The 22,391-nt window shown below is 38.3% G+C and overlaps 4 protein-coding genes and 1 long non-coding RNA gene across 6 annotated transcripts in view; 4 read left to right on the top strand and 1 right to left on the bottom strand.

Annotated features, from left to right (window-relative positions):
* asb15b (ankyrin repeat and SOCS box containing 15b) overlaps positions 1–4,617 on the top strand; it is a 13,096-nt gene extending 8,479 nt beyond the window's left edge. Inside the window, exons 6-9 of the mRNA XM_016270315.1 lie at positions 2,807–2,978; positions 3,063–3,624; positions 4,173–4,326; positions 4,413–4,617. Of these exons, the coding sequence (XP_016125801.1) occupies positions 2,807–2,978; positions 3,063–3,624; positions 4,173–4,326; positions 4,413–4,582 (1,058 nt within the window). The 3' untranslated portion in view covers positions 4,583–4,617. The remainder of the gene's footprint in view (positions 1–2,806; positions 2,979–3,062; positions 3,625–4,172; positions 4,327–4,412) is intronic.
* A 42-nt stretch (positions 4,618–4,659) lies between these two features.
* Positions 4,660–5,222, top strand: LOC107583948 (uncharacterized). The gene is made up of 3 exons (XR_001609089.1): positions 4,660–4,774; positions 4,868–4,933; positions 5,185–5,222. It is a non-coding gene; the product is annotated as an uncharacterized lncRNA (long non-coding RNA).
* A 3,014-nt stretch (positions 5,223–8,236) lies between these two features.
* On the top strand, positions 8,237–10,928 carry LOC107584027 (leiomodin-2-like). The gene is made up of 2 exons (XM_016270431.1): positions 8,237–9,466; positions 10,541–10,928. Exons 1-2 carry the CDS (start codon positions 8,237–8,239, stop codon positions 10,565–10,567), a joined length of 1,257 nt encoding a protein of 418 aa, XP_016125917.1. The 3' UTR covers positions 10,568–10,928.
* A 21-nt stretch (positions 10,929–10,949) lies between these two features.
* On the top strand, positions 10,950–13,551 carry LOC107583947 (leiomodin-2-like). Its single transcript, XM_016270316.1, has 2 exons — positions 10,950–11,211; positions 12,298–13,551. Exons 1-2 carry the CDS (start codon positions 10,957–10,959, stop codon positions 12,322–12,324), a joined length of 282 nt encoding a protein of 93 aa, XP_016125802.1. The 5' UTR covers positions 10,950–10,956; the 3' UTR covers positions 12,325–13,551.
* A 1,468-nt stretch (positions 13,552–15,019) lies between these two features.
* LOC107583945 (neural Wiskott-Aldrich syndrome protein-like) overlaps positions 15,020–22,391 on the bottom strand; it is a 16,706-nt gene continuing 9,334 nt past the window's right edge. The window contains exons 1-5 of one of the 2 annotated variants that reach the window (XM_016270314.1): positions 20,879–21,351; positions 19,761–19,962; positions 19,314–19,356; positions 17,874–18,027; positions 15,020–15,591 (exon numbers count right to left, since the gene is read on the bottom strand). In XM_016270314.1, coding sequence (XP_016125800.1) covers positions 15,035–15,591; positions 17,874–18,027; positions 19,314–19,356; positions 19,761–19,962; positions 20,879–21,176 — 1,254 coding nt within the window. In that variant the 5' untranslated portion in view covers positions 21,177–21,351 and the 3' untranslated portion in view covers positions 15,020–15,034. Of the gene's footprint in view, positions 15,592–17,873; positions 18,028–19,313; positions 19,357–19,760; positions 19,963–20,878; positions 21,352–22,391 lie in introns of those variants that run through there. The other variant, XM_016270313.1, reaches the window with a different exon arrangement.

The raw sequence follows: 22,391 nt of genomic DNA, 5'->3' as shown, positions 1-22,391 counted from the left end.
AGCCGATTCAAACACAAGGGAGAGCTTCAAAAGGGGTGAACGGAAGCTGGAGTCAGTGCATCAAGAGTCACCACGCTCAGACGTCTTCAGGAAAAGGGCTACCAAGCCACTTCTGAAACAGGAACAACGGCAGAAGCATCTTACCTGGGCTAAGGAGAAAAAGAACTGGACTGCTGCTCAGTGCTCCAAAGTCCTCTCTTCAGATAAAAGTAAATTTTGCATTTAATTCGGAAATCAAGGTCTGGAGGAAGACTGGAGAGGCACAGAATCCAAGCTGCTTGAAGTCCAGTGTGAAGTTTCTGAAGTCAGTGATGATTTGGGGTGCCGTGACGTCTGCTGGTGTTGGTCCATTGTGTTTTATCAAGTCCAAAGTCAATGCAGCCGTCTATCAGGAGATTTTGGAGCACTTTATGCTTCCATCTGCTGACAAGCTTTATGGAGATGCTGATTTCCTTTTCAAGCAGGACTTAGCACCTGCCCACAGTGCCAAAACCACTTCCGAGTGCTTTGCTGACCGTGATATTACTGTGCTTGATTGGGCAGCCAACATGCCTGACCTGAAGCCCTTCCATCATGGTTTTGTACAAGTATATGAAAATGTGGCATAGCTTATCACTGTTTCAGGTTTAGCATTAGTTCTTACACTAGGTTTCAGGATCATATTCCTACGTTTCCTTTTGCAGCTGTGAGGGCAAACTCGTATGATATGGTTCATGCACTGATAATGGGAGGCGCCTCCGTGCAGCAGGTTTGTTTGAAGAAATGGACGGTCACCCATGAGGCTGCTAAAGTGGGTTGCATGGACATCCTGATGCTGCTGCTGAGACACAGGGGGAAGGCCATGGGACGGGATGGTCATGGGGTCACACCGCTGGGCATCGCCGCAGAGTACGGCCATCCGGAAATACTGGAAATCCTTATCGAACATGGTAAGTCAGGTGTATGCAAGTCTAAATAACTCTAGATCCGTCCCTAATGTAAATGATAAATTACATTGATTACAATTGACTAGAACACAGAGGAACAATAGAGTTGGAATCATTTTCATAATTTTTTCCCCCAGTTATTGAACAATGAAATCATTGACAGCCAATCAGAAAAAAAAATTATAATCACTTTTTCTGGTCAAAATATATTACAAATGAATGCTAATATGGGTTCGGGCCACAATTCAGAGCTCGGAGCCCTCCCCTCGGACAGCACACCAAATACGCATAAGCTTTAAGTGTGAACTCGTGAAAGAAGGTAAGTCACAGATGGTCATTACTGAAAGGGTTGGCTGTTCACAGAGTGCTGTACACAAGCAACAGGGATGACCACAAGCTTGAGAATACTGTCAAGCAAAGCCGATTCAAACACTTGGGAGAGCTTCACAAGGAGTGAACTGAAGCTGGAGTCAGTGCATCAAGAGTCACCACGCTCAGACGTCTTCAGGAAAAGGGCTACCAAGCCACTTCTGAAACAGGAACAACGGCAGAAGCATCTTACCTGGGCTAAGGAGAAAAAGAACTGGACTGCTGCTCAGTGCTCCAAAGTCCTCTCTTCAGATAAAAGTAAATTTTGCATTTAATTCGGAAATCAAGGTCTGGAGGAAGACTGGAGAGGCACAGAATCCAAGCTGCTTGAAGTCCAGTGTGAAGTTTCTGAAGTCAGTGATGATTTGGGGTGCCGTGACGTCTGCTGGTGTTGGTCCATTGTGTTTTATCAAGTCCAAAGTCAATGCAGCCGTCTATCAGGAGATTTTGGAGCTCTTTATGCTTCCATCTGCTGACAAGCTTTATGGAGATGCTGATTTCCTTTTCAAGCAGGACTTAGCACCTGCCCACAGTGCCAAAACCACTTCCGAGTGCTTTGCTGACCGTGATATTACTGTGCTTGATTGGGCAGCCAACATGCCTGACCTGAAGCCCATATGGAATCTATGGGATATTTTCAAGAGAAAGATGAGAAACTGGATCCGAGCTGAAGGCTCAATGGTGCCTCAGCAGTGCCACAGGCTGATCGCTTCCATTCACACCTCACTGATGCTGGAGTTTGTGCTAAAGGAGCACCGACCAAGTATTGAGTGCAGAAATGAACATACTTTAAAGAACTTGAGCTTTTCTGTTTTGCAAATCCTTTTTTATTATGATTTTTTGATCTTAGGAAATATTCTAATATTTTGAGATACTGGATTTTTGACTTTCATGAGCTGTAAGCGCTAATCATCAAAATTAAAACAAAACAGAAAAACTTTTTAAATGTTTTACTTTACATGTAATGAATCTAGAATATATTCTTAATTTTTGTAGATGCACCTGTATATTTCAATTAGTATTTCAGGGGCAAGAGAATACATCTCCAATCTAACAGTAGCCAATATTTTATACTTATTTTTTTATTAAAATTGTACATGTTCACACTTGTTATAGGCAACAAATAAAGTTTTTGTTCCAGTGTGAAATTTGGGAATGTATTTTTTGGACAGAAATATAAAGAGCAAAATATCTTTTAAATGCTTTTAATATATATATTTAAAAACTACATTTTCAAAACTATACAAAAATGTTAAATTACAAAAAATATATGTATACATTTAATTTACTTTTTTTTTTTTTTTGCTGTATGGGGAGCTTGAGCATTTAAAGTGGCAGACAGCATAACTGCAGTACATGCTTAAAATAAAAAAATGTTATTGTCTGTTGGTGTGGACACTAATATAGTTATGTTTATAGTTATAGTAGACCAATTTAGGCAAATGTACATTGGTTGTACACTTACAGGTTCATTCCACCAAAATTAATGTCTTTCTTGTTCTTACCTCTAGGGGGCGACGTCACAGCACAAGCTACAAATGGAGACAGTGTGTTATATGACGCCGCAGGCTGTGGGAACCTGGACTGCATTGATCTACTCTTACAACATGGTGCCAGTCCTAATGTAGCCAGTCTTTGCTGTCAACTGCCGATTCACCACGCAGCCTATGAGGGGCACTACCTGTGAGAGCGCACAGCAAATCAATCTCGCCACACTTTACCAGACATCTCAGCACTAATAAATATATTCTCTCTTTAACCTGACAGGGCTCTGAAGAGATTCATTCTCATCACCACTAAGAGGGCCACTCGTCTGTCTGGGATGAGTCCGGTTCATTCTGCGGCGGACGGAGGCCAGGCTGACTGTCTCGAGCTGCTCATCAAGAAAGGATTTGACGTCAATTCAATCCTGGGCTGCCATATTTCCGAAAACTACGGTGACATGAGGAAGACCCCGCTGTACTTCGCCGTCTGCAATGGAGACGTCACGTGCGCCGAGATGCTTCTGAAAGCAGGTGCGAAGCCCGACCTGGACCCACTACGCTGCCTCCTGGTGGCGGTCAGAGCTGGGAAGTACGAGCTGGTGCGGCTGCTTCTCGCCTACGGGGCAGACGTCAACTGCGTCTTCTCCGTCGTCAGCAACACCTTATTTCCTACGGCACTGCAGTACTGCATCAAAGATGAAATGATGCTGCGCCTGCTCCTTAACAACGGTTACCATGCAGAAAGCTGCTTTGAATGTTACCACGACAACTGTGTAACAACATACACGTGGACAGAGGCTCCTAGCCAGTCATACCAAATCAAGAGTGCAACGAATAACGTAACCGTAAGAATCATGTTTGGGTCTAGAAAACATGTTTGGGGTCTAGAAAACAATGTGGTGAACTCACTAACAGTTGCAGCACTTTTGCATGCGCAAAAACGTGCGTCTTATTAACTAACCACCTGAAAATGCAACAAACAATGCAATCAGAGGCTTTATAGTAAAGTCAAAACAAGAGCAATCTGAACAAAGTGGCTCTAAAGTATCATGTTTGGGGTCTAGAAAACAATGGGGTGGAGTTCTGCCACTTTTACATGCGCAAAAACATGCGTCTTATTAACTAACCCCTGAAAACCAGCTTAACCAGGTGATACCTGTGATAGTACAGCGCTGCATCTTGAATATTTAAAACATACCTCATATCTGCAGAAGTTAGGTTTATTATAAAATGCATTATTTCAACAAATGTTGCGCTGTTACTATTTTTTTTAAGAGATGTGTGAGTGCATTTTATTGTGATTACTATAACAATGCAAGAAGTGATCACAATTCATTCTTTGTGAATATCTATTTATATGTGGCCTAATTATGTACTCTATTCTGTTTTAAAGTTTGGTGAGTTTATTAGCGTGGCATGGATGGCACACTTGGCAGGGAGGGTGGTGCTGACACTCCTAGATTACGTGAATCATGTGCACATCTGTTCTAAACTGCAACTTATTCTGGAGAGGCAGGAGGAGTGGCCCGATATCTGTGACATCCTTAGTAAGACACCTGTTAGCCATTCATGTCTTTCCAAACCTGCATGAGACACAAAGAATAACAATTTCTTTATGACTGTTTGGTATTAGGGAAGCCACGCCCTCTGAAACACCAGGCCAGGTTGGTTATCAGGAGACGTATGACACTGACAAAACTGAATGATCCAGAGTTCATGAGCACCGTTCCTTTCCCCCCGGCACTGAAGAACTTCCTGCTCTACAAAGAATATGATGTTTATGGTCGAATGGATGAACAGTAGACATATGCATCTACACTCTAAAAAAAGATGGTTCTTATTTAGAACCATAACATTCTGAAGAACCCTTTCATGCTGAAATGGTTTTTTGTGTTAGAGTTTAGGGTTCTTTATTCTCGCCCTTTTTGTTTTTTAAATCTGTAACTGACAAAGCTCATCATTACTGATTTTTGACTGTCAACACACTCTTAACAGGTAAATTATTTCATTCTTAAAATTTAAATACAAATTTAACTTTAAAAATGTCACTGGTTTCCAAACAAACATGTTATCTTTTTTTTTTTTTAGTTTTTGGTCACATAATTGTGTGCAGCTCTGCTAAGCTGTGGAAACTTCTCTCCTCTTCTCCACTAAGTAAGTAAAAGAGACAATCAATTTATAATTCATATGGTTAGATTATTTTAATTATTACTTGGGTTCATGTATAAACATACCCAGTCACAAAAAATATTAAAACTATCCCATCATGACTTTATATCACTTTTTTCTTTTAAGATTGTGAAGGGCTCACATACTGTCCATTTTTGCTTTTGGCCTTCATAAACAATTGTTTTTACACAAACACATGGACACGCTGTAACTCTAAACTCAATTGTGTATTTCAGATGTATCACATCTCACAACCTCATCATCTGCAGAGAAAAATCGCTACTTAATCACACCAAAATGATGGACTTTAAGGCATCATATTGATTGGATTGTGATTGTTTCACTGAATCTTGGTCTTTATCACATCTATTTTTTGCTCTTATTTTGTGTTTTACTTCTTTATGTATTTATTCATGTTCAATGTCAGTCGTCATTCATTAATGTATTCAGCTAATAACTGCTGTTAGGAGCACTGACGATTTTGCATGTCAATAAAAACATACCTATTTCACACAACATGCTGCTGTTGTTGTTTTACTATAAAACCTTAACCGAGGCTACACTCGAAGATGCCTCATTACTGATTTTCTGGAGCTCAGCCATCCAACTACACAGACTGTCGGCACACTCTCAACAGGTAAATCATTTCTTTCTTAAAATGTCTATAAATTATAATTTTCAAATGCTAATTGGTCTCCTATGTCTTTTCTCTTTTTAGTTTAAGAGAACATGCAAGTGTGACCAGCTCTATTCAAGTAAGGATACTCTCTTCTTCACCAAGTAACAAAGGTATTGAATTTATGGTCCATTTTGTTAGATATTTTATATTATCCCATGACTTAATATAACTTTTTCCTTTTAACATTGTGAAGTGCTCACATACTTTTGGCCTTCATAAACAATTGTTTTCACATAAACAAATGAAAGGACAGTGTATATCTAAACTCAATTGTGCATTTCAGCTGATGTCACATCCTACAACCTCATCATCTGCAGAGAGAAACTGCCATTCAGTCCCACCAAAATACAGATAATGATTAACTTAGAGGTATCATAGAGGAGTGTGAAAATGTTTCACTGGAACTTGGTCTTCAATACACTATTTTATGTTCTATTTTATTTCTTCAGTGTCCATTGTCATTCATTAATGTATTCTGCTATTAACTGTCAATGAACACTGTCATTTTTGCTACAATTTCACATCATTAAAAAAAAAAGTACCTAATTGACACGTTGTTGTTGTTGATTTTATGTAAAACTCTATAGACACTTCAAGATATTATAAGACTAGACAGATAGAGGGGTAAAAAACAATATTAATAAATAATATATACAAATAATAATATTAATATACTAATATTAATGAAAAATTGTCATTAAAAAGGTTATTTATAACACCAATAAGGTCCTATATAGCATTTTCAAAGCATGGTTCTATATGGAACCCTATAAAAAAGGTTCTATTTAGCACTAAAAAGGGTTCTGCTATTGTTACAAGCCGAAGAACCCTTTTCTGGTACTGTTTAGAACCATTTTTCTTAAGAGTGTACAGTGGCATGCAAAAGTTTGGGAACCCATTGCAGAATCTGTGAAAATGTGAATAATTTTAACAAAATAAGAGAGATTATACAAAATGCATGAGAGAAAGTGAAAACTTTTGAACAGGATGAAGATGCCCCCCATTTAGTACTGCCTTTCGGAAGCAACAGAAGATACTTGCATGTTTCTCTGAAGACAAATGAAGTACAATTTACCTTGATATTCAAATTCAAAAAGATTTTACCTCCCGGCTCTTAATGCATCGTGTCTCCTTCTGGAGCATCAGTGAATGTTAATAGTTGTGTTTGAGTCCCTCAATTGTCCTCGGTGTGAAAAGATGGATCTCAAAATCATACAGTCACTGCTGGAAAGGGTTAAAATATGCAAAAGATGCTGGAAAACTGAAGAATCTGCGCTCAGTTTAACTGTTCAGAACAAACAAGGGACTCATGAACAACCATCACAAAACAAAACAAATCAAACAAAAAAAATACATTTGTGGTCATCCAAGTAACCACACACAGTATTAAGAACCAAGGGTTCCCAAACTTTTGAAGGGGGTCATTTTAATAATTTCAGCTATTTTTTTTTTTTGGTCTTGTGGACTAAATGTAAACATGTTTTATGTAAACTATCTTACTCGGGACAGTACTAAATAAAAAAATAACATGCATTTTGTATAACCTCTTCTTATTTTGTTCAAATTATTCACATTTTCACAGATTCTGCAAGGGGTTCCCAAACTTTCGCATGCCACTGTATATGTATTTTATTCCAATTTATTTATATGAAGTGAAACTTCATATTTATATGAGTGAAACTATTTGTAACAGTGCAATTTTGTGATAATGTAAAAATGTTTTATAAACAATATGTTAAAAGATGTGTTATATAAAGATGTGTTTATAAACAAGATTATTATGATTATATAATTTTCATATGTTAATGCTCACAAAACACATCACCAGCAAGTCACATTTCGCCTTAAAACAATAATAAGAAAAAAAATTTAAACGGGAAAAAAAAATAGTTTAATGCATATGCACCTTTTTGATTTTAGAGTGAAACTTGACCTGGACATGATCCTGACAGGTTTTCTCAAATTTACTCTAAATAGTCTGCAGTGTGTACATTTATATGCTACCTAAATACATGATTTACTCTGGAAACATTTTGACTGACATATTTTAATTGCATGCTAAAGGACTGCATTACTTTTCAAACCATAACAATTTGACATAAATTTCAAACTTCACCAACATTGATCCTGGCTCTAATCCAAAAACAATGAGGATCTGTGGAAGCTGTTGTTGCTAGAGACACTTGTTATCAGAGCAACAACATTCCTGCACTGTCAACGCCAGTCGGCGGCTCTAGAGACGCAATGGACACTGTGTTCCTGTCATAAACACAGATCCTAGCCTCACGCGGATATTTAGATCCAATGAGACAACCAACAGTTTATCTGAGTGTTGACAATAAGTCCAGATCTGATCATTACACACACACACACACACACACACAGGACTGACCTGACAGCTAATGGACTTCAAAATACATTCATATCTACACCATATTAACTTTTAGTCTCTCTGTAGATTCACTAGATTTTAGGCTGAGGATTTAACGGTATGACGTATGCTTTGATAAATGCAATAATAAAGCGAATTTTAATCCTGATGATGACATCAAAAGCGAGACAAACCCAGTAAAAGACTACGAGAGAAGAGGATTTTTAAAATCCTCACAATGCTTCATGCCAGACTGATGGAAGAAGATGAGGAGGAAGAAGAAAACGAAGAAGAGAACAGTCCTAAAATGGCACCGACGCTGGATTGCACCACTCACCCTCAGCAGTGTTGGTCTTCCAATGGCCAGTCCAATCAGAGACAGGCAGAGCCTGTAAGACGATACACTCCACTGATGAGTGAACCAAAAGTCCAAGCTCAAGAGCCCAGTCGCATGTCAGGAAACCCTACTGTGGTGGACGATGTTCTGGAAAAGATCCTCAACAATGACCCAGATACCACCGAGGTCAACCTCAACAACATTGAAAACATCTCCCAAGACACTCTTATCCGATTTGCCGAAGCCTTACGCTTAAACACACACGTACGTTTCTTTAGCCTTGCAAACACACATGCAGATGACCAGGTGGCTTTTGCCATTGCCAAGATGCTGAGAGAAAACAGCAACATCACAAATCTTAACATTGAGTCCAACTTTATTACAGGGAAGGGTATCCTGGCACTGGTGCAAGCCCTCCCTCGAAACAGTACACTTACGGAAATGCGATTTCACAATCAGAGGCACATTTGTGGAAGTCAGGTGGAAATGGAGATTGTAAAGTTACTGAGGGAGAATACAACGCTGATAAAGTTGGGTTACCAGTTCGACCTTGCAGGCCCTCGTATAAGCATGACGACCATTCTTACCCGCAACCAAGACCTCCAGAGACAGAGGAGAATGCAGGAGCTGCGCCAACAGCAAGGAGGTGCAGCAATGCCAACAAACCAAAGAACAGTCGCCCTTCAGAAGAGCACGACCGCCTCTTCTCCTTACGGCTCCCCTCGGAGTTCACCATGGTCATCTCCAAAGTTACCACACATTGACATGGCAAAGAAGGACGCTCCCCCTGCTCCTCCACCTCCCCCACCACCACCTCCTCCTCCTCCTCCTCCGCCACCCAAGGTCTTCGTCCCAGAGAAGGCCGCTCCCACCAGAATGATCGCAGAAGTCATCAAACTGCAAGAGGGGACTTCCAAAAAACAGCAGCATAGTTCCACCAAATCTAAACCCAAAAAGGGCAAAAAAGGGGCTGCAAAGCAAACAGAGACTGACAGCATATTAAAGGAACTGAAGAACGCTTTGAGACCCATCAATGACCGAGAGAACTCCAGACCGTCCACACCTCAACGCTGTGCTCATGATGAACTCATGGCCTCCATCAGAGGCAGTAGCATCAAAAAACTCAAAAGGGTGAGTATCGTAAAGACCAGGGATCTCCAACCCTGCTTGTGGAGAGCTACCGTCTTGCAGACTTCAGTTCCAGTCCTGCTCCAACACTTCTGCCTGTAATTATCAAGTAACCCTGAAGACCTTGATTAGCTAGTTCAGGTGTGTTTGATTGGGGTTGGAGCTGAAATCTGCAAGACGGTAGCTCTCCAGGAGCACGGTTGGAGACCTTTGGTAAAGACCAGTAAGCTCAATTCCAAAACCTAGCGAGCTTTCTTGCGGTCCACCGCCGCCTTAGTCAGCTTCCCACCTGAAACGAACCTCAAATGACAGATTTGTGAGACTCCACAAAGGCAGCAACCTTTTGTGTCATACAAATAGCACCTACGCCAGGGGTGTCCAATCCTGCTCTCAGAGGGGCCAACATCCTTAAGAGTTTAGCTCCAACAGACTTGCTTAGAAATTTCTAGTGAGTCTGATTAGCTCATTAGGCCCTCCAGGAACAGGTTTGAACTCCCGTCCTACACAATCCAGAGAATCATGATTGATTTCAAGGGTTTAGCATGTTGTTAAGCTCATGCATATTAGAGAAAATAATAAATTTTTCAATAAACTGAATATTTTTAACGATACTTTTCAGTATTGAGAGAACTTGGATGGAGAACTTCCAAAGTTGATAACATTTCTCTTACTTTGTCTTCCATCTTGGAGGGATTTTTTCCCATTGAGCCTTTCAATGCATTATCAAATGGCCTTCTTGTTTTAGCGGCAGTGGAAAATTCAGCATTACCCTCAGACGAGGCATCCTGACCCCACAAATTCCTCACACTTAATGTTGCTATAAATAGAGACCATTTTGCATGCCTCGATAAGGCAGATGCCTTCTAGTGCTGTGGAAAATGGAAAACAGTTTGAGTAAACAGAACGTTAATATAGGTAAACAAAAAAAACAAAACAGAATGCTTGTCTTGATTGTATTTTTAATCACACAATGTAGTATTAATATATAATAAATAAGGTCATGATAATCTAATTTATAATAGAATAAATAATATAAAAAAATTCATAAAATAGATTTGACCTTTTAATTCTTCGCAGGTGGAGGTTCCAAAGTATCTTCGGTAACCAGGCTGTAAGTCTGAACAGGAAACCCATCTCCAGAGCATCATCTGCAAAAACATCTGTAAATACAGACAGTGTGCTTTTCTCAGAATCACACCAACCTTCAGAAAAATTCTGGTCAATGCAGGTGTTTGGGGAGTTTGCGTTAAATGTTCCAAGACAGTGGCACAACAGTCAAATTCTGTAAATGTCCACTTGATCACAACAGGGCCTTGTTTAATTTAAAACAACAAGGTTTTCCGTTTTGACGATTGACCTGGATATTTGCACTGTATTCATTTTTTTATTGTTATTACTATTAGTAATAGTGGTAGTTTCTGCTGTTGTTGTGATTGTACTTTCATGTTTTTAAATGAAAAATCTACTTTGCCTTGTTAATGGCTCCCACCAGAATGATCGCAGAAGTCATCAAACTGCAAGAGGGGACTTCCAAAAAACAGCAGCATAGTTCCACCAAATCTAAACCCAAAAAGGGCAAAAAAGGGGCTGCAAAGCAAACAGAGACTGACAGCATATTAAAGGAACTGAAGAACGCTTTGAGACCCATCAATGACCGAGAGAACTCCAGACCGTCCACACCTCAACGCTGTGCTCATGATGAACTCATGGCCTCCATCAGAGGCAGTAGCATCAAAAAACTCAAAAGGGTGAGTATCGTAAAGACCAGGGATCTCCAACCCTGCTTGTGGAGAGCTACCGTCTTGCAGACTTCAGTTCCAGTCCTGCTCCAACACTTCTGCCTGTAATTATCAAGTAACCCTGAAGACCTTGATTAGCTAGTTCAGGTGTGTTTGATTGGGGTTGAAGCTGAAATCTGCAAGACGGTAGCTCTCCAGGAGCACGGTTGGAGACCTTTGGTAAAGACCAGTAAGCTCAATTCCAAAACCTAGCGAGCTTTCTTGCGGTCCACCGCCGCCTTAGTCAGCTTCCCACCTGAAACGAACCTCAAATGACAGATTTGTGAGACTCCACAAAGGCAGCAACCTTTTGTGTCATACAAATAGCACCTACGCCAGGGGTGTCCAATCCTGCTCTCAGAGGGGCCAACATCCTTAAGAGTTTAGCTCCAACCAGCTTCAACAGACTTGCTTAGAAATTTCTAGTGAGTCTGATTAGCTCATTAGGCCCTCCAGGAACAGGTTTGAACTCCCCTGTCCTACACAATCCAGAGAATCATGATTGATTTCAAGGGTTTAGCATGTTGTTAAGCTCATGCATATTAGAGAAAATAATAAATTTTTCAATAAACTGAATATTTTTAACGATACTTTTCAGTATTGAGAGAACTTGGATGGAGAACTTCCAAAGTTGATAACATTTCTCTTACTTTGTCTTCCATCTTGGAGGGATTTTTTCCCATTGAGCCTTTCAATGCATTATCAAATGGCCTTCTTGTTTTAGCGGCAGTGGAAAATTCAGCATTACCCTCAGACGAGGCATCCTGACCCCACAAATTCCTCACACTTAATGTTGCTATAAATAGAGACCATTTTGCATGCCTCGATAAGGCAGATGCCTTCTAGTGCTGTGGAAAATGGAAAACAGTTTGAGTAAACAGAACGTTAATATAGGTAAACAAAAAAAACAAAACAGAATGCTTGTCTTGATTGTATTTTTAATCACACAATGTAGTATTAATATATAATAAATAAGGTCATGATAATCTAATTTATAATAGAATAAATAATATAAAAAAATTCATAAAATAGATTTGACCTTTTAATTCTTCGCAGGTGGAGGTTCCAAAGTATCTTCGGTAACCAGGCTGTAAGTCTGAACAGGAAACCCATCTCCAGAGCATCATCTGCAAAAACATCTGTAAATACAGACAGTGTGCTTTTCTCAGAATCACACCAACCTTCAGAAAAATTCTGGTCAATGCAGGTGTTTGGGGAGTTTGCGTTAAATGTTCCAAGACAGTGGCACAACAGTCAAATTCTGTAAATGTCCACTTGATCACAACAGGGCCTTGTTTAATTTAAAACAACAAGGTTTTCCGTTTTGACGATTGACCTGGATATTTGCACTGTATTCATTTTTTTATTGTTATTACTATTAGTAATAGTGGTAGTTTCTGCTGTTGTTGTGATTGTACTTTCATGTTTTTAAATGAAAAATCTACTTTGCCTTGTTAATGATTTTTAACACTACTTCATGTCTGTATAAATGTAAATATGTGACTTGATTTAAAATGATTAAATGTCACTAATTCAATAATCGGTTGAAATAATGAGCGCACCATTATTTATGTCATACAGTATGTGTAATACTACTTACCAAAACAGTTGCAAAGGTCAGAAGACTAGCGTGGGCTAAAATGACCTTGCTGGAACGGGAGAGTATTAGTTGTATGAATATCAGTCTCTTAATCCGGACCCTGTATGTTTGTATATTTTGGAAATGTTCCCTGGGACTAAATCCACTCCGCAGCTGTTCACCATGAACAGAGAAATGGTTTTAGTAGCAGCGGCAGGAACAGCAGCGAAGTTTGTGTTCAGGCAAAGAGTGTATCTGAAAGGCAAATACTTTTTTTCAAAGAAGAGGGTTATATGAATGAACATTTATCAACTTCTAACATTTTTCCCATGTATATCAAAGCATGCGATAGATGTTTAAAGCATGGATGCAATTTCTGAAGACACGAGGACACAAGGACAAAATGCAAGTTGTTAAACAGGTTATGAAGGAAGCACAGAAATGGAACTAAAACACTTCCTTAAAACATTTTGTTCCAATTCAGCATTATGCATTGCACTTACCTAAACTGATATTTACACATGCTAAATTCCTCAAAAAAAAAAAAAAAAACCCCCATGGCAATGATCCAGTCCGTTCTGAAACAATATCATTTCATTTCATATGGCAGTGAAATCATTCAGTTGATTTGCATGCTCAATGTCTGCCAAATAACTTTAGAGCTCTAAAAAAATAAGAACAAAACTAAATGTCAGATGCAATCAGCTGCCCAGCTAAACCAAAGTAATACCATATCAATTTTCAAATAGAAAAGTTTTTTTTTTCTTTTTCCACCCAGTTGACAGATATTTGTTCTTGTTTTAAGCATAAACACAGTTAATTTTTTTTTTTACATTTCTCAGAAAAACAAGACTTTATTTAAATCTCAAATACTTTTATCTTGATTTAAATGTTTAGATATTTGTACTTGAAAACAAGACAAAATACTGAGGAAGATTTTTTTTGCAGTGCATGCAACATTTTATACCAAAACTTTATGAAATTAAGAATTTCTGCTCTGATTTAAGGCCTTAATTTGTGAAAGGGGTAATTAAGACTTTAAGACCCACAGAAACGCTGACTTTATTCACTCAAGAAAATGTTATGAATCACCTACTTGGAAAACTGGATTGCAAGGTTATAGTCAGACTTACCACATGGTTTAGAATTAAATAAAATTTACAGTTTGAATGAGAGGGAGAAAGCAGAATATGTTTATAAAGTCATTCATATCCTTTTTCCATTACTACAAATTACAATGTATACGTTACAAACAAATAAAACAACCAAATGCACAAAGGTTCTGTAAATATTAACATTTATTTGAGTGTACAATTTGAATAATAATTTTTCAACCTCATTTCAAAGGTTTCAAGTCTCAATGCAAAGCAACCCTGGTTGAACAAAGGATAAAAACTGGAAAACATATTTGAATTGCTCTATAACACTGTTAAAAACAGTGAAAGTATATGATCCGACCCACTGTGGATCATCAGGCGAGCCAGAGCCGCTCTTTTTGAATTAGTATAGCATCACAGTGCGTTATTAGTAAAACATTGAGAATGTACGAAACGTCCATTTCAGGATTTTTTTTTCCAATGGCACACATGAACATAAAATTTTGACATGAACCGTATGACCAACAGGGGGAAAACAACAACAACAAAAAAACAAGTGCCCATCAAATTTGTTGTAATGCCAGTAAAATGCAAACTAGCATATGCAAATAGGTTATTTCTAATAACAAAATAACTTATTTTAAAAAATACTTTAAAATTCAGCGAATTCAGCTGAATTATCAGCATCATTACTCCAGTCTTCAGTCACATGATCCTTCAGAAATCTAATATGAGGATTTGCTGCTCAAGAAAGATTTCTTATTATTTCTTAAGAAATAATATTCTTATCAAAGTTTGAAGAGGTGAACAAGTTGTGTTGCTTAATATTTTTGTGAAAACTGGGATAAAACAGCATTTATTCAAAACTAGAACCTTTTGTAGCATTTTTAGTCTTTACTGTCACTTTTGATCAATTTAATGCATAAAAGTATTCATAAAAAAAAAAAACTTACGGACCCCAAACTTTTAAACAGTAGTGTTCATACATAAATAAAATGTTTGGACAACTGTGTCAGGAACTGTTTGATTTAGGTATTTGTATTCATATGATATGATGATTATGCATCACAAAAATATTTGCCCTCCCAAATATTTTGCAAACATTTTCCGTCATTTCTCATTGGTTTAAAAATAAAAGCACTGTACTTACGTTTTTAAGCTGAATGCCCTGTCGTATTTGGTCTAATAGTGCGCCACGGCCACCGCCACCGCCACCGGACACGGGCGGCTTGTTGTTTTGGTCCACTTTCTTCAGCTGTGCCCCTTCTCGAATTTGGTTCAGGAGTGCAGATTTACCCCCCGGCGCCTCCCCTAAATCCCCGTCCGGTAGCGGAGGAGGTGCGGGAGGAGGGGGTCCCGGAGGAGGCGGCGGCGGCGGTGGTGCTCCGCCAATTGAAGGGGGAGGTGGAGGGGCCGGAGGAGACAGGGAGGCAGGCTGGGGTGGAGGAGGTGGCGGGGGAGCCGACCCGGGCCCTCTGCTGGGGGGAGGACGTGGAGGTGCACCTATGCCTGGTCGGGATGGAGGAGGTGGAGGAGGAGCGCAGGTGGGCACTCTTGATGGCGGCGGTGGAGGCGGTGCTCCTCTGCCTCTGGAAGGAGGTGGGGGAGGAGGAGCAAAGTTGTGAGGAGGTGGAGGAGGTGGCGGTCCTCCTCTGGATGGTGGAGGTGGAGGTGCTGTAGAAAGATGACAGAATGCATATATATATTAGGGGTGTAACGGTACACAAATATGACAGTTCGGTACATACCTCGGTTTTAACATCACGGTTTGGTATGATTTCGGTACAGCAGGGGGAAAAACTAATTTAAAAAAATAATTTTTTTTTAAATGGTTTACTGAACAAGTTGCTCTTTCTTTAAATACATTAGGGGTGTAACGGTACACAAATATGACAGTTCGGTACATACCTCGGTTTTAACGTCACGGTTTGGTATGATTTCGGTACAGCAGGGGGAAAAACTAATTAAAAAAAATATTTTTTTTTTAAATGGTTTACTGAACAAGTTGCTCTTTCTTTAAATACATTCAGTTATAGTTAAAATTTTCTTAGTGATAAAAATCTACCTCAGCTTATGCTTAAAACTATAGGGAGCCCTTTTATATTATAAGGTTACAATTAGGCCTAACAACTTAACCCAAACTTAAATTTAATTGCCGTTTATTTTTAAATAGATGATCAACACTCAACTTAAAATTTTTAAAAAATAAATAAAAATTAAAATTGTATGCAAACATGTAAATTGCACATAACACAGTTTTTAAATGACCTTATAAATAACACAATTGCTAAGCTAGTTGTTAAAATATATTCAATTACACAATGGCTGTCATAGCATGTTTCATAACAGATTAATTTAAACATACTGTACATTAAGTAATTAAGACTAACAGGTTTAGTAAAATATAATGAGTATATGGTGTAATATTTCACAAAATGCTCCTCTCTAGACTTCATTTCTCTAGTGAACTAACAAGCTGTGGACACTGATGACTTGCTGAGGTAAATTAAATGCTACATGACATTTTATTTCCACGCTGTATTGTTGATGTCTTTCCGCGGTTGAAACACTGATTGAGCAATTACATGAGGCATGAGATGTTCAGTCATGTTTATTCACGTTAAAACTAGTAGTACAAAGGAAGGAATGATCGCGTTCAATCGCGCTTCGCTCTGCACAAATCTGCGGGGCGTCAGTAGCAGATCTATACAGGTGGAGCTGGGGAAGGTGGAGGGTTTCTGAAGTGCACTGCAAACTGCTACAGCAAACAAAAGCCAGGTATTTGAATATTGAGCAGTAAGCTCATTGGCTACCGATTCTGGAGAGAACCAATCAGCAGCCAATGATGTCGCCAGGTCAGATTGAGCTAGACCTATCGGACTGCGCCATTTAGAGTTTCATGCCAGAACTCTGTAAATATATATATATTCAAGATATCAAGATTGTTTGCAGAGCAGAAAGTTAAAAACAACAGCACTTATTTGATTATTTAAAATAGAAACACTGTGAATTGAAATAGAAATATTGTGTAACATTATAAATGTCTTTACTGTCACTTTTGATCAATTTAATGAATTTAAGAAATATGAATTTCTTAAAGAAAAAAAAGCTAAGAAAATGACTCCAAACTCTTATTTGTTTACTTGTATTAGTTACTTGTGTTACAGTGACATATTTTTGCCATATTGCCCGCCCAAACAATGAATTAAATGATCCGATTAAACATCCGATATCCTTGTCTAACAACTCACTCATGCAAGCAATCACTTCAAAGTCAAACCCAATTTAGAGAAGTTTCACTCCAGGGTTCTTGAATTCGTCACAAGATGGAGAAAGCAGCTGTAGCAGCTTCACGTAGGATGCATTGTGTTCATTCACAGCTGAACTTATTCCAGCAAACCAGTGCTAACACAAACACGGACTCTGAATAAGTTAGACTGGGAAAATCTCAGACATTAGAGATGTTCATCCAACATCTGCCCAGAGCTGGAGTGTTGATCTTGTAAATTGACTTCTGCAATAAAGACTGCAATAAAGTGGCTTATTTTATTTTTTATTTTTTTTTAATTCAGCCGGTTTTAAACAAATAGGGATCAGTGTGGATCTGAGAATTTGGAGGTCTAGTTTTGAAGTGTTTAAGGTCTTAACGCCAACTCTGGTTTGGACTTGAGGTGCTACAAATATGATCTATAAAGATACACACAACATCAGCCCACAGCAGACTTTTAGTACTGGATGCAAGGCTTCTGATTGGGCCACTGCAGTGCCCATTTGATAGGCACAAAACTGATCGTTTGTTCATTTTATCACTGCAGACTCATGCAAAAGGGGGAAAGAAACCTACCACAATACCTCGGGGGTCCTGAAGGACAAATTATTTAAACATTACTTCATTATAGTACAACAAAAGATAAGGTTTGCTTAGATAAGTTCTAATAATTTGAGCTTTCAAACACCTTGTCGTCGTAGTTCATTTTTGACAGCCTCTACTCCTCCTCTCTTCTCAATGAATTCGTAGATGTCTTTAGACGTCTCTTTGTCTTTGAGCTGGGCCTCAGAAATGCCACACATGTCAAACAGGTTCTTTAGCTCTGGGTCCAAATTATTCAGCTGAGAAAAGACAAACCAAAGTCAACAAATGAGACGACAGAATCTGAATACAAATTAAATAAAAATTAGAATGAACTTCTGCTGCTTGTGTCGCAGTATTCCTCATTTGTAATTTGCCATGCTTTTGTAGATCACTATATTATATTAACTATGGACATACAAAAGTTTGGGGTCATTTATCTAAAAGATTCTTTTTTCAGATAAATGAATACTTCTATTCAAAAGGGATGCATTAAATTGATCGAAAGTGACAGTGAAGACATTTATAATGTTACATTAGAGTTCGATTTAAAATAAATGCTGTTCTTTTAAAAGGTTTACACAAAAATATGAAGCAGCACAATGGTTTTCAACATTAATAATAATTAAAAAAAATGTTTCTTTAGCAGCAAATCAGCTTATCAGAATGATTTCTGAAGGATCATGTGACACTGAAGACTGGAGTAATGATGCAATGAAAAATCAACTTTGCATCAGGAATAAATTACATTTTATAATATATTCAAATGGAAAGATGATATTTTAAATTGTAATAATATTACTCAATATTACTCAATATTTACTGTATTTTTATAAAATAAAATGCATCCTTGGTGAGCAGAAGAGACTTTTAAAAACATTTAAACTCTAAATGACCCAAACCTTTTGAGCAATAGTGTATTCCAGTGTATACCCAGAAATAAACAAATATATTTTTTAAATCACTGAAAATCGAATACATTTCTTTTTGAGAAATGTTTTGCGCGAAAAATGTTCTTGTGCTAAATAAATGTCACTCAGTTTGCTCATTTATTATATAATGCAATGAGATTCAGACATCTTTTAAACATAACATTTAAGACTTTAGTTGGCCACAATATTTCAGAATATACTTAAACCACAGAAACGGATGAATGTGCCGCATAGCACTGGGCTTAATAATTCTTTCCTCTGATAATGAAAAATTGCTCCTGCAGACAGTCTACCAGAACAATCACACCGTAACCCCCAATAAATCCCCTTTATGTAATCTCTCATTCAAGGGAGTTCAAATTAAAAACTGGAGCCACAGATCCAATACACACTCCCAGCGCAACGCCTGAAATATGATCCTTGATTTTTGGGAGAATGATTGCTTTGGATTACAAAAATACAGCCCTTCCAATTACATTGTGTAAGAGATGACTTGCAATTGTGAATCATAGCCTGATGTGACCTCTGATCCAGAAAATGACGAAAACATGTAAATAAATGCGCTTTAAGAGGACATGCATTAAATGTAAACATGCAGTGGCAAAAATACTCACATCAAAGCCTGTGTTGGGATCCCAGCCGACATGCCCTACGTGCCTGGAAAAACAAAAAGACATTTTAATAAAGAAATATGAACCAAATGGCTCAGAAACTGTAAATGCATTAAGCAAATAAAGATAAAACTGAGATTAAAGTACATCAATAGACATGTTCAGGTTTAAGGAAGTCTCATCTGACTTTAACATGATTCCTGGAATACCACGGCCAGATTATCCACGTCTGGGATACATTACATGAGATTAAAAACAAGTGTCCATCTGACTATACTTTGCATCACATCACACCAAGCGAACGTCCAGGAATCTAACAGGAACTATGATTTGATAAAGCAGCTTTAGTGTTCAGTGTACAAGAAAGTGTATGCAGTACCTGGTCAAAGCCAGCGATTCTAGAAAGGGAAACGTGAAACCAAGTTGGTCTGAACATAAAAGCGAACTCACCGGAAATTGCTTGGGGTGCCGATTTCAGATTTGGATATTTTCTTCTTGCTCTTGCTTTTGCCTTTGTCTTTTTTGTTGAAGTTGCTGTGGAGGTTAAAGTTGTTCATTTGAGTGTTATTTTGATGACGCTGGTTGTTGATTTCAGGGTTCTTTATGTCCACCGTTGCCATTAGAAGTGTTGGTCCTGAAGGTCCTGATGGTCCTGAAACAGTCACAATCAAATTCATTTCATAAATTATGCATTAATTGATATGATAAAAAATTTGGAAGCTTGTTTCTGACATGGTATTAAAAAAAAGTCTCACAGTTGTAAATTTTTTCTTCAAATTTTGACTTATTCTCACAATTCTGAGCAATTCTCTTTTTTTTCCCCCTCTGAAGTTTATATCTCCTAATTCTTGCAATTTTGAGGAGAACATTTCGAATTGAGATATAACACGCAATTGCAAAGAAAAAAAATCTCTGAATTCTGAGATGTAAACTCTGAATTCGCAAACAAAACCTCAGAATTGATGTAAACTCAATCTGTAGAATAAAAGTCACTTGCAAGATTTAAACTCAGAATCTGTAGAAAAAAGTCAGAATTACGAGATGTAAACTCAAAATTTGGAGAAAAAAAAAGTCAATTGCAAGATTTAAACTCAGAATTTGGAGGAAAAAAACTGAGATTTAAACTCATAATTTGTAGAAAAAAAGTCAGAATTGCAAGATTTAAACTGAATTCGTAAAAAAAAAAAAAACAACAACAACTCAGAACTACGAGATGTAAACTCAAAATTTGGAGAAAAAAAGATTTAAAGAAGAAAAACAGCAGAATTGGGAAATGTAAACTTGGAATTTAGAGAAAAAAGTAAGAATTGTGAGAATGAAAGTCTGAATTCTGAGTTTATATATTAATGCAAATTGTGAGATAAAAATGTGCAATTGTTTTTAAATAGTTTTATTCCATGGCAGAAACAGGCTTCCATAATCAAGCACTTTTGAAATGAACACTAACTTTCTTAAATGCACTGAACACAAGAAACTGCATTAAGACTAAACCGGCCAATAAAGCACCTCGTCCAACCATTTCAAAGTCTTCAGTGAAACTTCACAAAGCATCTCAGGTCACAACCTACCTGCGTCCTCGCGCTCGACACTGTAAGCGGGCGAGAGTAAAAACGACGGGCTATAGCGTCCGCTAATATCTCCACCCCCTAAACCCACGTTCAGGAGGATTTTACCCATCACCACACAGGTGCGCTCGCTGTGCCGCAGGTTAGCCGCGGGGTCTGAGAACGGACCGTACAGCTCGTCCTGCGGGAGTACGAGGCACTGCAGGGGAGCCAGGCAACCTCCCAAATCTGAAGCCCCATCAAGTATCTCATCAGTCGGCGCGGACAAAAAGGTGGTGCAGAACATCATCTCTGAACACATGTGAATGCCCACGCCACAGGTCTGGTCAGGCTTTTCTCTGCCAGCATTTGAAGGCTGCAGCCAGCCATAAAATCCCGCCTCTTTTTAATCCCAGCAAATGATACACCACCACTGGATTTTACATAACCGTTAAAGCCAGCAATAAGCTGCCGCAAATCTCCTGGGTTCTTCTAAGCACGGTGTGATAAGGACATGCTAGAATTCAACACCAATGAGAAACCATCCACGCAGACAGGGTGCGCTAATCACCTGAGCCGGATGACAGTACCAGGTGACTGTAAGTGGCACAAAATTATGAGAAGGAAAACCGCTGACCAACTAGTACACTCACATAACCAGCAGAGAAAATCCTCTCAGATTAACTAATATTTTATATTGTTGCTCAACCATCAAACGGATGTCAGGTGGTCACGTATACCTGAATCACCTACACAGTCACTCAATGATCCACTTTTGGGTGTTAACAGCACCAGCACCACCCAAAAAGTCTTGTTTCGTTTAAAAAGCAGACATTTGAAGTCAAAATATATTTACAAATAAAGTTATATGGCTGATTTGGTGAAATGTTACTTCAAAGCTTCAGCATTGCTCGTCTATAGGATGGAAGTGACTCGGGAGCCAGATTTTCCCGGTATAGCTGGATTTTTGCCTTTGGGGTGGATGGTAAACCGGCGAAATGGACAGTTAACATGTTAGTTGGGTGGGTAGTTGACGGCCCCTTGGGGCCTTACAGTTAAAAGTAGAGATGCTCCAATCCGCCTTTTTTGCCTCCGATACCGATTCCGATACCTAGGGTTCAGTATTGGCCGATACCGATTCTGATCCGATACCAGTGAAGTTTTTTCCCTCATTTAAATAAATGTAGAATTTATATAGCTCTGTGTGTGGAATTGATAATCATTCTTTCACAATCTACTTGATACAGACTACTTCATTATAAAGAAAAATAAAATAAACAAATATGAAAAAATATAGGCCTATGTATATTTATAATCTATGACAAAAATTTATCAGACTAGGTTAGTGGATAATTCGGCAGCAAAAGTTATTCTAGAAAAATCAGTGCACAATAATTTTAGAAAACCAAACATTTAGTGAAAAAACTATATTTTGTGGGGAACAAATAAAAGTGTTGCACTAAATATGGTAAAATGTTACACATTGCTATTTGTATTATTATAAAATCCATTCATTAAAAACATTCATGAATGTATT

Source organism: Sinocyclocheilus grahami, unplaced genomic scaffold, assembly GCF_001515645.1.
Source record: "Sinocyclocheilus grahami isolate Dianchi unplaced genomic scaffold, SAMN03320097.WGS_v1.1 scaffold56.1, whole genome shotgun sequence".
NCBI classification, from domain to species: Eukaryota; Metazoa; Chordata; class Actinopteri; order Cypriniformes; family Cyprinidae; genus Sinocyclocheilus; species Sinocyclocheilus grahami.
Note: the sequence above shows the minus strand (reverse complement) of the source record. Positions and strands in the feature narration are given on the sequence as shown.

What these genes read in the sequence shown, in the direction of transcription:
- LOC107584027 (XM_016270431.1), top strand. Translation starts at nt 8,237, where the DNA reads ATGCTTCATGCCAGACTGATGGAAGAAGATGAGGAGGAAGAAGAAAAC. An exon ending in GCATCAAAAAACTCAAAAGG is followed by an intron (nt 9,467 to 10,540) that starts GTGAGTATCGTA and finishes AATTCTTCGCAG; the next exon opens with GTGGAGGTTCCAAAGTATCT.
- LOC107583947 (XM_016270316.1), top strand. Translation starts at nt 10,957, where the DNA reads ATGATCGCAGAAGTCATCAAACTGCAAGAGGGGACTTCCAAAAAACAG. An exon ending in GCATCAAAAAACTCAAAAGG is followed by an intron (nt 11,212 to 12,297) that starts GTGAGTATCGTA and finishes AATTCTTCGCAG; the next exon opens with GTGGAGGTTCCAAAGTATCT.